This window comes from Monodon monoceros, unplaced genomic scaffold (genome assembly GCF_005190385.1).
Source record: "Monodon monoceros isolate NGI ecotype Baffin Bay Population unplaced genomic scaffold, NGI_Narwhal_1 Super_Scaffold_18, whole genome shotgun sequence".
In the NCBI taxonomy this organism is placed as follows: Eukaryota; Metazoa; Chordata; class Mammalia; order Artiodactyla; family Monodontidae; genus Monodon; species Monodon monoceros.
Genome location: NW_021703774.1, coordinates 77,494,607 through 77,506,972, shown reverse-complemented (window position 1 = coordinate 77,506,972; position 12,366 = coordinate 77,494,607). Strand labels below are relative to the sequence as shown.

The window sequence follows — 12,366 nt, the reverse complement described above, 5'->3', positions numbered from 1 at the left end:
GTAAAGATGATACAAACAGATGGAGAGATATACCATGTTCTTGGATTGGAAGAATCAACATTGTGAAAATGACTGCACTACCCAAAGCAATCTACAGAGTCAATGCAATCCCTATCAAACTATCAATGGCATTTTTCACAGAACTAGAAGAAAAAATATCACAATTTGCTTGGAGACACAAAAGACCCCGAAGAGCCAAAGCAATCTTGAGAAAGTAAAATGGAGCTGGAGGAATCAGGCTCCCAGACTTCAGGCTGTACTACAAGGCTGCAGTAATCAAGACAGTATGGTACTGGCACAAAAACAAATATAGATCAATGGAACAGGCTAGAAAGCCCAGAGAGAAACCCATGCACATACAGTCACCTTATGTTTGATAAAGGAGGCAAGAATATACAATGAAGAAAAGATAGCCTATTCAATAAGTGGTGCTGGGAAAACTGGACAGCTACATGTAAAAGTATGAGATTAGATCACTCCCTAACACCATACACAAAAATAAACTCAAAATGGATTAAAGACCTAAATGTAAGGCCAGACACTATCAAACTCTTAGAGGAAAACATAGGCAGAACACTCTATGACATAAATCACAGCAAGATCCTTTTTGACCCACCTCCTAGAGAAATGGAACTAAAAACAAAAATAAACAAATGGGACCTTTGAAACTTAAAAGCTTTTGCACAGCAAAGGAAAGCAGAAACAAGATGAAAAGACAACCCTCAGAATGGGAGAAAATATGTGCAAATGAAGCAACTGACAAAAGGATTAATCTCCAAAATTTACAAGTAGCTCATGCAGCTCAATATGAAAAAAACAAACAACCCAATCCGAAAACGGGCAGAAGACCCAAACAGACATTTCTCCAAAGAAGATATACAGATTGCCAACAAACACATGAAAGAATGCTCAACATCACTAATCATTAGAGAAATGTAAATGAAGACTACAATGAGATATCATCTCACACCAGTCAGAATGGCCATCATCAAAAAATCTAGAAACAATAAATGCTGGAGAGGGTGTGGAGAAAAGGAAACCCTCTTGCACTGTTGGTGGGAATGTAAATTGATACAGCCACTATGGAGAACAGTATGGAGGTTCCTTAAAAAACTAAAAATAGAACTACCATACGACCCAGCAATCCCACTACTGGGCATATACCCTGAGAAAACCATAATTCAAAAAGAGTCATGTACCAAAATGTTCATTGGAGCTCTATTTACAATAGCCAGGACATGGAAACAACCTAAGTGTCCATCAACAGACGAATGGATAAAGAAGATGTGGCACATATATACAATGGAATATTACTCATCCATAAAAAGAAACAAAATTGAGTTATTTGTAGTGAGGTGGATGGACCTAGAGTCAGTCATACAGAGTGAAGTAAGTCAGAAAGAGAAAAACAAATACCGTATGCTAACACATATATATGGAATCTAAAAAAAATAATGAGGTTCTGAAGAACGTAGAGGCAGGACAGGAACAAAAACTCAAATGTAGATAATGGACTTGAGGACAAAGGGAGGGGGAAGGGTAAGCTGAGACGAAGTGAGAGAGTGGCATTGACATACATACACTACCAAACGTAAAATAGATAGCTAGTGGGAAGCAGCCGCATAGCACAGGGAGATCAGCTCGGTGCTTTGTGACCACCTAGAGGGGTGGGGTAGGGAGTGTGGAAGGGAGACGCCAAAGGGAGGAGATATGGGGATATATGTATGTGTATAGCTGATTCACTTTGTTATAAAGCAGAAACTAACACACCATTGTAAAGCAATTATACTCCAATAAAGATGTTAAAATAAATAAATAAGTAAGTAAGTAAATAAATAAACAGAAATCCCAAAGAGTCTAATAACCATGACAGAAGTTGTATCAGTAATTAAACATCATCCCAAGTCCAGATGTTCTTATTTGGAAGCTTTACCACATGCCAAAGGAACATATATCTTAGTCTTGCACCAACTCAATCAGAAAATCAAAAAATAGAAATGAAAAAGGAGAACATCCACCCATTAATTTACGAGGCTAATAAAATCCCAATACGAAAGCCAGGCAAGAACGTTTAAAGAAAGGGAAATTATAGCTGAGTCTTACCCACGAATACAGGTCCAAATATTGTAAATAATCTATTAGCAAACCTAATGCAGTAATTTATTAAAAAAAAGATAACATAATGGACAAATTGGATTTTCACAGGAATAAGGTTGAACACTAGGATATCGATTAATAAAATTTAGCACTTTAACGAATAAAAAAGAACACCTAAATTGATGTAGAAAAATCATTTGATATGATTTAATAGTTACTTATGATTAAGAACTCAGATCAAACTAGTAACAGGAAGAACTTTTCTAACCTAATAAGGAGTATTTACATAAACCCTACAGCAGAAAAACAAAAGCAAAAACATACTTAATAGATGAATATTCAAAACCTAGAGCAAGACAAGGATGTTCTCAAAATTGTATTGGAAGTCCTAGTCGGCAGAGAAATGAAAAATATAATTACTGGAATGAGAAACAAAACAAAGAAAAGCAAAGTTTAAGATATTAGCTTGGTACATCTGTTGTGTGCCTTAATTTTGAAAAATCGTCTCATGACTTTAAAATGTGTGTTCCCATGTATGCATATATGTATGCACACAACCTATTTCCCCAATTATTCTATAGGACCATGTTCGTCCTATCTTTCTGTATCCCTTAGGACTAAAACAATTCTATACAAATAATAAATACTGAATATACATTAACCAGTATTGAAAAATAATGAAAAGTTCTCATTATTAATAAGGAGAGAAAGCAAAATTTTAAGTTAGCAATGGAATAAGGATCTGGGAAGAAAAAAAAATCGCTGATTCCTAGAGGTGTCAGTTTGCTGGGAACCTGGCTGCATGTGCCACTCAGCTGCCCTACTTTTGAGTCTTCCCTAGATCAAGTGGAGTTACCACAAACCAGCATGCAGAATGTCATGTTTTGTAGTTCCTACTTTAAATCTTTCAGAGGCTGTTTTATTGGAGTCTAAATGAATCAAATGTAATTTAGTAATATCCCCACTAGATTCAATGGGATAGGGAATGACATCTGTCTTCCTTGGGGAGATAGTTTCAACGCCTATCACAGTGCCTGGCACACACATTCAACTTGGTGAGCTGAATTGAATCTATAGTATCACACAAATGTTTTTATCAAGTTTAACCACCCAGCTTAGGCTATAAGAACTAAAAACTAGGTAACTAGCAAACTAAGCTAAGACAACTAACTAACCAAACTATCTAAGTTGGTTACCTGAATCCAACATTAGAGTGAAGAGCAATGTTCCAATGTTCACAGTGCAGACGTTGCAAATTCATTGGATTATGAAAGACCAACAGTAAAGAGTTATCTTGGGTGTGGTAATAAGAATCAATACACTTGTATTGCTGATTGGCTTCTTGAAGAACCTGAAAATCAAAACAAATCCATTGTTGTGTCTTTTTATCCCAAGAGAAGGGTCTCCTGCTAGGGCATTTCTCTGCCCCCTTATTTTTCTCCACTTATCTCCATGATGTTAGTCAAGGTGAGAGCATAGATGGCAGACGTTTTCAGGAGCATTTTAGCAACTTTTAAAGAAAAACAAATCCTAGGCTCCAGGCATAGAGGCATTTGCTCAAGTGTTCTTCATTAACGCTGGGAGATAATAATTAAGTCTAGGAGCTTTTAATTTAACGTTTTCCATGCCTTCATATAGATCATCTCATTTTGTCATCATAAAAGCCCCAGATAAATAGGTATGATTATTTTTTCCATTTCAAAATATTAAAAGGTGCCTTTTTCAGCATCAGTTGTGGCCAAGAGGGGATAAGATACTCATCCAAGAATATGGAGTCCCTAAGTTCTGGTGCCAGGGCTCATACCAGTCTTTCGACTCTACATGTCACATTTCACACTCCACACAGTGCTCTCCACTACACCACACTGTAGTACAGAGACGTGCTGTGAGCGGTCCTCCTGATATTGTTCCTACATGACTTCTATCTCTGGCCCTTTCCAAAACATTCTATCTTCAGCATTGCAATTGCAGCCACAAACAGAGGGGCAGAGTAGGCAGCTCGCTGTCCTGTTGCCTTTTCCTTATGCCAATCAACATAAAGAAATATATGCATAGGGAAAGCAATTAGACAGCTGTGGGTTTTTGTTTTTCTTGTCTATGTCAATTCGGTGGCGGCAGCTTTCTGTTCTCTACCTTTCAGATGATCTGAAGGCATGGAATTGCACATTCTGTCAGGAAAGGACTGTTTTACTTTTGCTTTCAATTTTACACTGGTAGCATAACTAAAATAATATATGTACTTCCCCAATCTAGTCCCCTCTATGAGTGTCTTTATGAAGTGGCATTTAAATTTTTACATCTGTTCCCTGAGAGCCAATACAAGAAACACACATGTGGTAAATAGTTTTGCATTTAAAAAAGTTTGCTATGTGGGGTGCTATCCATTACTTTACTTTTTTTGGCAAATTCCTTTCATATTTTAAGTCCAAAAAACAAATATTTTTATTTCTGATGAGCCTGTATTCTTCCTTGTATTAGAGAGCTCCACAATCTTTGTGTTTTCACATTTACTTTGACTGCTGGGGTAAACATCTATTAAGTATGTTTTTGTTTTTGTTTTTTTGCTGTATGGTTTATGTAACCTAATACTCCTTATTAGGTTAGAAAAGTTCCTCCTGTTACTAGTTTGCTCTGAGTTCTTAATCATTAGTGATTATTAAATCATATCAAATGATTTTTCTGCATCAATTTAGGTGTTCTTTTTTATTCTTCAATCTGTTAAAGTGCTAAATTTTATTAATAGATATTCTAGTGTTCAACCTTACATTCCTGTGAAAATTCAAACTGTACATTATGTTTTCTATTTTTTATAAATTACTGCATTTGGTTTGCTAATAGCACTAAGTTTCTCAGAGCTGTAGTTGTTCTTAATATTTGATAAGCTTTCATACAATGTATTTCCTGTCCTTTTTAAAAACTTGGCCACAGCACTGTAAATCAACTATACTCCAATAAAATAAATTTTAAAAACTTGGCTTTTACCTATTTTTCTGCATTAATATTGTTGTTCTCATTAACTACTTTTCTCATTAAAAATGAAGACCTACCATGTGCCAGGCACCATGTAGGTTCTAGAAAAACAAAATGAACAAGATAGGTAAGATTTTTCTCCAAAATCTGATTAAGATTTTTCTAGAGAATTCTGGAGTTCAGAGATGTGTGTCTAAGAAGATGAAATTGATGGAACATCTGATACGGACAGAAGGGATTGGCATGGACCAAGAGTGGAGCAGGCTGATGACCAGGAGGATATTACAGTAGATGGAGAGGATGGTACTTGAATTAAAGTAGGAGCAGTGGAGATGGTGAAGAGCTTGAAGATATATTTTGAGGTTATACCCTCAAAACTTGATGGATCAGACATGCAGGACAAAGGAAAAGCTGAAGTAAGGAATGACTCTTAGCCTTTTGGCTTGATGGTGACATTTTCTGAGATGGATGAGGGGAGAAACATGCTTAGATGGGAAAATTATCTGCTTCATGTGGGACACTAAATATTTAAGAGGCCTATCAGAAATTCAAGTGGAATTTAGAGGTAGGGACAGTAATGTGGAGCTCAAGATAGAGATAGTTTGGAAGATAAAATTCTATGAGTCATTAGGGTTAGACATATATAATAGATGAAATCATTAAAAGAATGCTTACAGAGGAAAGAAGACAATTCAGGACTGAGACTTGAGGCACTTCAATATTTAGATATTAGGTGGAGGAGAAGTATTAGACAAAATTCCAAATGGAGCACTGAGGAGGAATCCAGTATGGTGTCTTGGAAACCAAGAACGAAGAGTGTATCACAGGGAATTGATCAGCTTTGTTGATGAAAAGGTCAAGGAAGATGAACAGAGATAAGTGTTCATTTAGGTTTGGCAGGACAATTATGTGTGACCTTGAAAAGTGAAGCTTCATGGAGTGGGAAGGACAGAGCTAAATCGAAATAGTCTGAAGTGAACTTCCAGTTAAAAATGGAAGATTAAACACATGTACTCTCTAACCCCTCAGTAAAGGAACTGTAAAAATTTTGAGTTTTAATATCACAAAGTTGAAGGCCACAGAAGAGGAGACAAAAGCAACAGCATTTTAGAAGGTAGAAAGCAGAAGGATAAGTGGTAACAGATTTGGCAGAACATGGAAAGTCAAATCCTAAGAGTAGTTTTAAGAGAGACCAGACGGAACTTTATCCGTGTGCAGAAATACAGAAAGGCTCAAGAAATGGCAGAGTGAGGTACCTCTGAAAGTGGAGTGAAGGTGGCATTGAAAATAGGAAGTCTTTTAAGAAGCCTCAACAGTCCTGAGCAGCTGGGGGACTGTCCATCTCCCACCTCAGCAGAAGGGAGGATTATTACCAACAGAAGGTGACCCTGTGGATTCTAAGAAGAGGGACCCTAGGCACCACTGAAGGAGACCTATACCACAGAAAAAAGAGAATTCTGTAGAAGTCCAAATTGGCATGGTCCAAGAGAAATATAAGGTAAGCCACAAATGTGAGCCATGTGTGTAATATAAAATTTTATAGTAGCCATATTTTATAGTAGCCATATTTTTAAAGAGGTAAAATTATAACTGTATATTTTATTTAACCTAATATGTCAAAAATATATTACCATTTCAATATGTAATCCATGTAAAAATTGCTAATGAAATGTATCACCTTCTTTTTCAACTAAATCCTTGAAAATCTGGTGTGCACAGCATTTATATAGCTATACTTATGTAGTGTATAACCTACTTACAGCCCATCTCACTTTAACTCGCAACATTTCAAGTACTCAGAAGCTACATGTGACTAGTGATTACCACATTGGACAACGCAGATCTGGAGGCTGAGTGGGAAGACACCTTAAACTCTTTCCCTCTATCACTCAGCTCCTAAAACCCTGACTGGTAAGTTATATCTTGAAGACAGGAGATTAGATTTTTCTTTTTTTCCTGGAGACTCTAAATGGCCCAAGAGTACAGAACTAATACTTTAACACTGATGGGTCTCCCAAGAAAACCCTCCAGCCAAGTTACCCAACAACGAAGTCCAGTTGTTGACAACTTCCCTCTACCTTGACCTCAGGTAGCATGTCTCATTAATATGAACAAAGAGGCAAATACCACTAGATATTATTCTCCAATATGAAAAATGAAGATCTCCCCTCCTCTCCCCCAAAAAACAAAAAGTTAAAAAAAAATTTGAGGAAAAGAGACAATGCAGGGAGAAGACACTATGACTTCAAAGGACTTTAATATCCTCATAGAGATAAGAGAAGATATGATACCAGGGAATGTGAACAGTGTGCTCTATAAAGGTAATTTTTAATTATAAATAGAACTTAAAGAAATTAACATTATAACAACAGACACAGAAGACCCAATAGAAAAATTGAATGAAAGCAGAGCCATATTTCCAGAATAAGAAGAAAAGGTGTTGTAAACTAGGAGGGAAAAGGTAAAGAAACTGGAAGTTCAGTCCAGGAAGTCCAACACCAGAATAATAGGAGTTTCAGGAAGAAAGACTAAAGAAAACAGAGGGGAGATGATTTAGAGTGATGATTGTATAACATTTCCCAGAATATAAAGACAGGAGTCTCTGGATTATACTGGGCTCCCCAGTACAATATGAGGAATAGAACCACATACCAAGGCACATCAACAGGAAATCTAGAACACTGGAACAAAGAGAAAATCTTAAAAACCTTACAGAGAGAAGAAAAAAAAAAAAACAGACTAAAGTGATCAGGAATCAGAATTTCATTCTTTTTTCTCAAGGACAATCTGGAAAGCTAAAAGACTACTGAAGAATGCCTTCAAAATGTCAAAGGGAAATACTTTTTTTTTTTTTTTTTTTTTTTTTTGCAGTATGCGGGCCTCTTACTGTTGTGGCCTCTCCCGTTGCGGAGCACAGGCTCTGGACGCGCAGGCTCAGCGGCCGTGGTTCTCGGGCCTAGCCTCTCCAAGGCATGTGGGATCTTCTCGGACCGGGGCGCGAACCCGTGTCCCCTGCATCGGCAGGCGGACTCTCAACCACTGCGCCACCAGGGAAGCCCAGGAAAGTACCCTTTAACTTAGCATTTTATGTAAAGCCAAACTGGCAGTCAAGTGTAAGGATAGAATTAAGATACTTTCAAACATCCAATGCCTCAAAAATTTATGGAAGCAACTTGAAGAGACGGTCCCCTACAAAAAGAGTAACCCAAGAGAGAGGACAACATGGGATTCAGAGGACAGAGTATCTAACTGGAAATAGAGGCAAAGGATGTGGCCATGATAGTGAAGGGAGATCGCAGGACCACAGCTGTGCGGCAGGCTTTCTCTGAAAATTGGTAGAATTTTCTTTGCTGCTTTGTAGCTTCTGGCAGTGGCCATCAATCCTTGGTGTATGTTGGCTTGCATCTGCATCATTCTAATCTCTGCCTCTCTGGTCACAAAATATTCTCCCTGTGTGTCTTTGTCTTTACTTGGTATTTTCTTCTTCTTACAAGGACATCAGTCATATTTGATTAGAGCTCACCATAATGCCCTCATCCTAACTTGATTACATCTTTTAGACACCTTAATTCCAAATAAGGTAACACTTTTAGGTCCTGGTGTAAGGATTCTAAAAATTCTTTTCGGGGACACTGCTCAACACATAACAATCCACACTGTGGCCTCTCAAATTCATATCCTCCCGATATGTAAAATATATTCACCCAATCCCAATATCCCTCAAAGTTTTAACTGTTTCCAGCATCAACTCTAAGGCCCAAATTTTACCTAAATATCTTCAAAATCAGTTATGGGTGAGACTCAGTTCCTGGTCCCTCCTTGGGCAAAATTCCTATTCATGTGTGACCCTGTGAACCCAGAAGACAAGTAGAGGGCAAGCAGAGGTTGAGAGCACACAGGAAAGGCATTGCTTAGACAACAAAATTGATAGAATACCTGTTAGGTTTGAATGGACTGAAAGGAGATTTACTCTTTGGTAGAGAATTTGGGGGGTAGTAATGATAAATGAATAACAAACTAAACAAATGAAAAGGAAATGTAATCATAGAATACTATACAGTTCAGTTGTGAATAGTTTTTATATAATTGAAATAAGGTAAATCTTGAAATCTAACCAAAAATTATGATATAGTTAACCGTGTTGGAGAATGGCAAGGAGAAATGCTGCTGTGAGTGTAGGAGTGTATAAATGAATGTATGTGCACGTGTGTGTGTTTGTGTGTGTGTGTATGTGTCTGAGTGTGTGTTATATGGGGGGTGGGCAAGCTGTCTTCTCAAGAAGGAGTTAATTGATGATGATGCCCCAAACTAAAACTAAGACTAAATATACTTGTTACTTAGAGACAATTAAGTAACAAAAGAAACAGGTAAATACCTGGAAGATTTTTACCTCTGGGAATTTTGGCATGGGAGTGGGTGGGAGCTGTTATTTTTCGTAAGACTCTTTATACAATTTTTGGCTTTAAAAATATGTGGATGATTATGGAGAACAGTATGGAGGTTCCTTAAAAAACTAAAAATAGAACTACCATACAATCCAGCAACCCCGCTACTGGGCATATACCCTGAGAAAACCATAATTTGAAGAGTCATATACCACAATGTTCACTGCAGCACTATTTACAATAGCCAGGACATGGAAGCAACCTAAGTGTCCATCGACAGACGAATGGATAAAGGAGATGTAGCATAGATGTACAATGGAATATTACCCAGCCATAAAAAGAAATGAAATTGAGTTATTTGTAGTGAAGTGGATGGGCCTAGAGTCTGTCATACAGAGTGAAGTAAGTCAGAAAGAGAAAAAGAAATACCGTGTGCTAACACATATATATGGAATCGAAAAAAAAAAGAATGGTCATAAAGAACCTAGGGGCAAGGCGGGAATAAAGATGCAGACCTACTACAGAATGGACTTGAGGATATGGGGAGGGGGAAGGGTAAGCTGGGACAACGTGAGAGAGTGGCATGGACATATATACACTACCAAATGTAAAACAGATAGCTAGTGGGAAGCAGCCACATAGCACAGGGAGATCAGCTCGGTGCTTTGTGACCACATAGAGGGGTGGGATAGGGAGGGTGGGAGGGAGGCTCAAGAGGGAGGAGATATGGGGATATATGTATATGTATAGCTGATTCACTTTGTTATAAAGCAGAAAGTAACACACCATTGTAAAGCAATTATACTCCAATAAAGATGTTAAAAAAATGTGGATGTAAAACTTTGATAAAAGTAAAATTGAAATTAAAAAGATAAAACAAAAGAGTACAGGTTTTTGCATAAAACGTAAAAGCAACAAAAAGTTCATTTTAGCGTTCGTTACTCATTATTTTGCATAGTGGTTAAGGGCACAAGTTCTGGGGCTGGATTTCTTGGGCTCGTATCTTGCTTCTCTCACTCATCAGCCATGTGACCTTGGACAAAAGTTACTGTTGGTACTGTACTGTTGGTACAGTTTCCTACTATTTAAATAGTTTCTACTTCACAGGATTATTGAAGAGATTAAATAAGCTAATAATACATATTAATCATTGACCAGCATACAGTAAGTGCTCAGTAAATGTTAGCTATCACAACTTCCATTGACCTGTTAATTGTATCAGAAAATACTTGGAAATGTTGCGAAAACTGAAGAGAACTGAAAGGCAATATGGGGGAAAATAAGGTTGCTTCCCAATGTCTTACTTTTATTACTATGTTTTTTTTAAAAAAACATGTGCAACAGTCATGCATATATATCTTTTTTTCCTTAAAAGACTTTATAAAAAACATCCTTTTAGAAAGTATATTTTAAAGTATTTTGGGCATGCAAAGCTCAATCTGGGATTAAACTCACTTTATAGGTGAAGTAAATGGGAGTATTGATCTGAACTAGATCTGAGAGTGACCTAGAAGTGAACTGTTCTAAATCACACCATGCCTCTCCAGACCCATCTGACCGTCTTCCAGAGACTCACAGACCATTAATACCTGAAGCAGAACTTCTGGCTTAAAATGTTCAGTAAAACTCCAGTCCATTAGATTGCGTTGCTGCATTTTCTTTATGTCCTGTAACTCTGCTTCCACAGTCATCTTCTTGGGTTTCTAAAAAAAATCATAGGAATCCAATTTCAGCCTTAATTTGTTTAAGTCCAAATGGAGCCCTCTTGGACTCCATCAACTAACCAGCATGCACTCCATCTAATTGGGGAAATCTGCATATGTATAAATCCATATGGCAACACTTTAAGAGAACTGCTGCCAGAAAGAGTATGCCTTTGACTTTTTTTTCATGGGCAACATAATCTAAATATTTTTATTGTTAGGTTATACTCTTCTGAGTCCTGTTAGCAATTATAGGCAGGTTTTCTGAACTCACTTCAAGACAGCATTAGTTCTACATGGCTGTATGGTCAGCAGGTGTTCGTGACGTTGCCAAGCCACACTGTCTAGAGAGGAGCATGGAGCCTGGAAGTTTTGCTTGAGCGGCTGGTGAAATTAACTCCTTTCTCTCCAGTTGGAGCTGGTCAGGGGATGTCTGAATAATCCCTTCTCCTCTAGCATCAGCATTCTCCTGCTAAGCTTCTCTCTCTCCTTTTTTTAGTTCATGGTTTTCTCAGATCATCTTACTCGCATCTACACATTTATAATAATACTTTCCTACCTTTTCAAGAGGATCAGCATTTGTGACCGCTTTATCTTTGATCTCATTGTTCATGGTCCGCTCTGTAAATCAAAGACACCAACATCCAGTTGTGTTTGGGCTTTGTTCTCGTTTTAGTCAACGCTGTGCATTTTTGTTGCCATATGATCTAGGTTTCTGTGCTGAAAAGGTAATTCCTAAAAGGCATGTTTCATGCCTCCAAAAAGGTGTCTGTGTCAATAATTCTAAATCAGTGTCTACCTAGAAAAGTTACGCTAAGTCCTTTGAAAAGAACCCAGCTTCCTATACAATACATTCCTAAATCATGTTAGATAGTCTGCCTTCAGACTGTATGGCTCACTTCTAACAATGTACCTTTACCTTACAAGCTGCAAATATTTACTGATTAAACTATGTCAACTGCTCACTACACACTGTTGTGTCTTGTCATGCTGGCAGCTATCACAAAGGCTTTTCAAACTTCTTGGTCATATCTTATGGGTGACAAACTAGGACAGGGGCAGGGGATGTATGGAAAGGATAACTACCAGATAAAGGCAACTCCTACCAGAAAAAATAATACTATATACCATCTTGTAGAGTTTTTCCATTCATTAATTGTTTATTAATTTTAAACCCATTTAATGGGCATCCGCAGACTTATAGAGTTTTA

The 12,366-nt window shown here is 37.5% G+C and overlaps 1 protein-coding gene across 1 annotated transcript in view; it reads right to left on the bottom strand.

Annotated features, from left to right (window-relative positions):
• SPAG17 (sperm associated antigen 17) overlaps window positions 1-12,366 on the bottom strand; it is a 219,386-nt gene that overhangs the window by 112,683 nt on the left and 94,337 nt on the right. Inside the window, 3 exon segments of the mRNA XM_029230280.1 lie at window positions 3,294-3,448; window positions 11,042-11,155; window positions 11,715-11,776. Coding sequence (XP_029086113.1) covers window positions 3,294-3,448; window positions 11,042-11,155; window positions 11,715-11,776 — 331 coding nt within the window.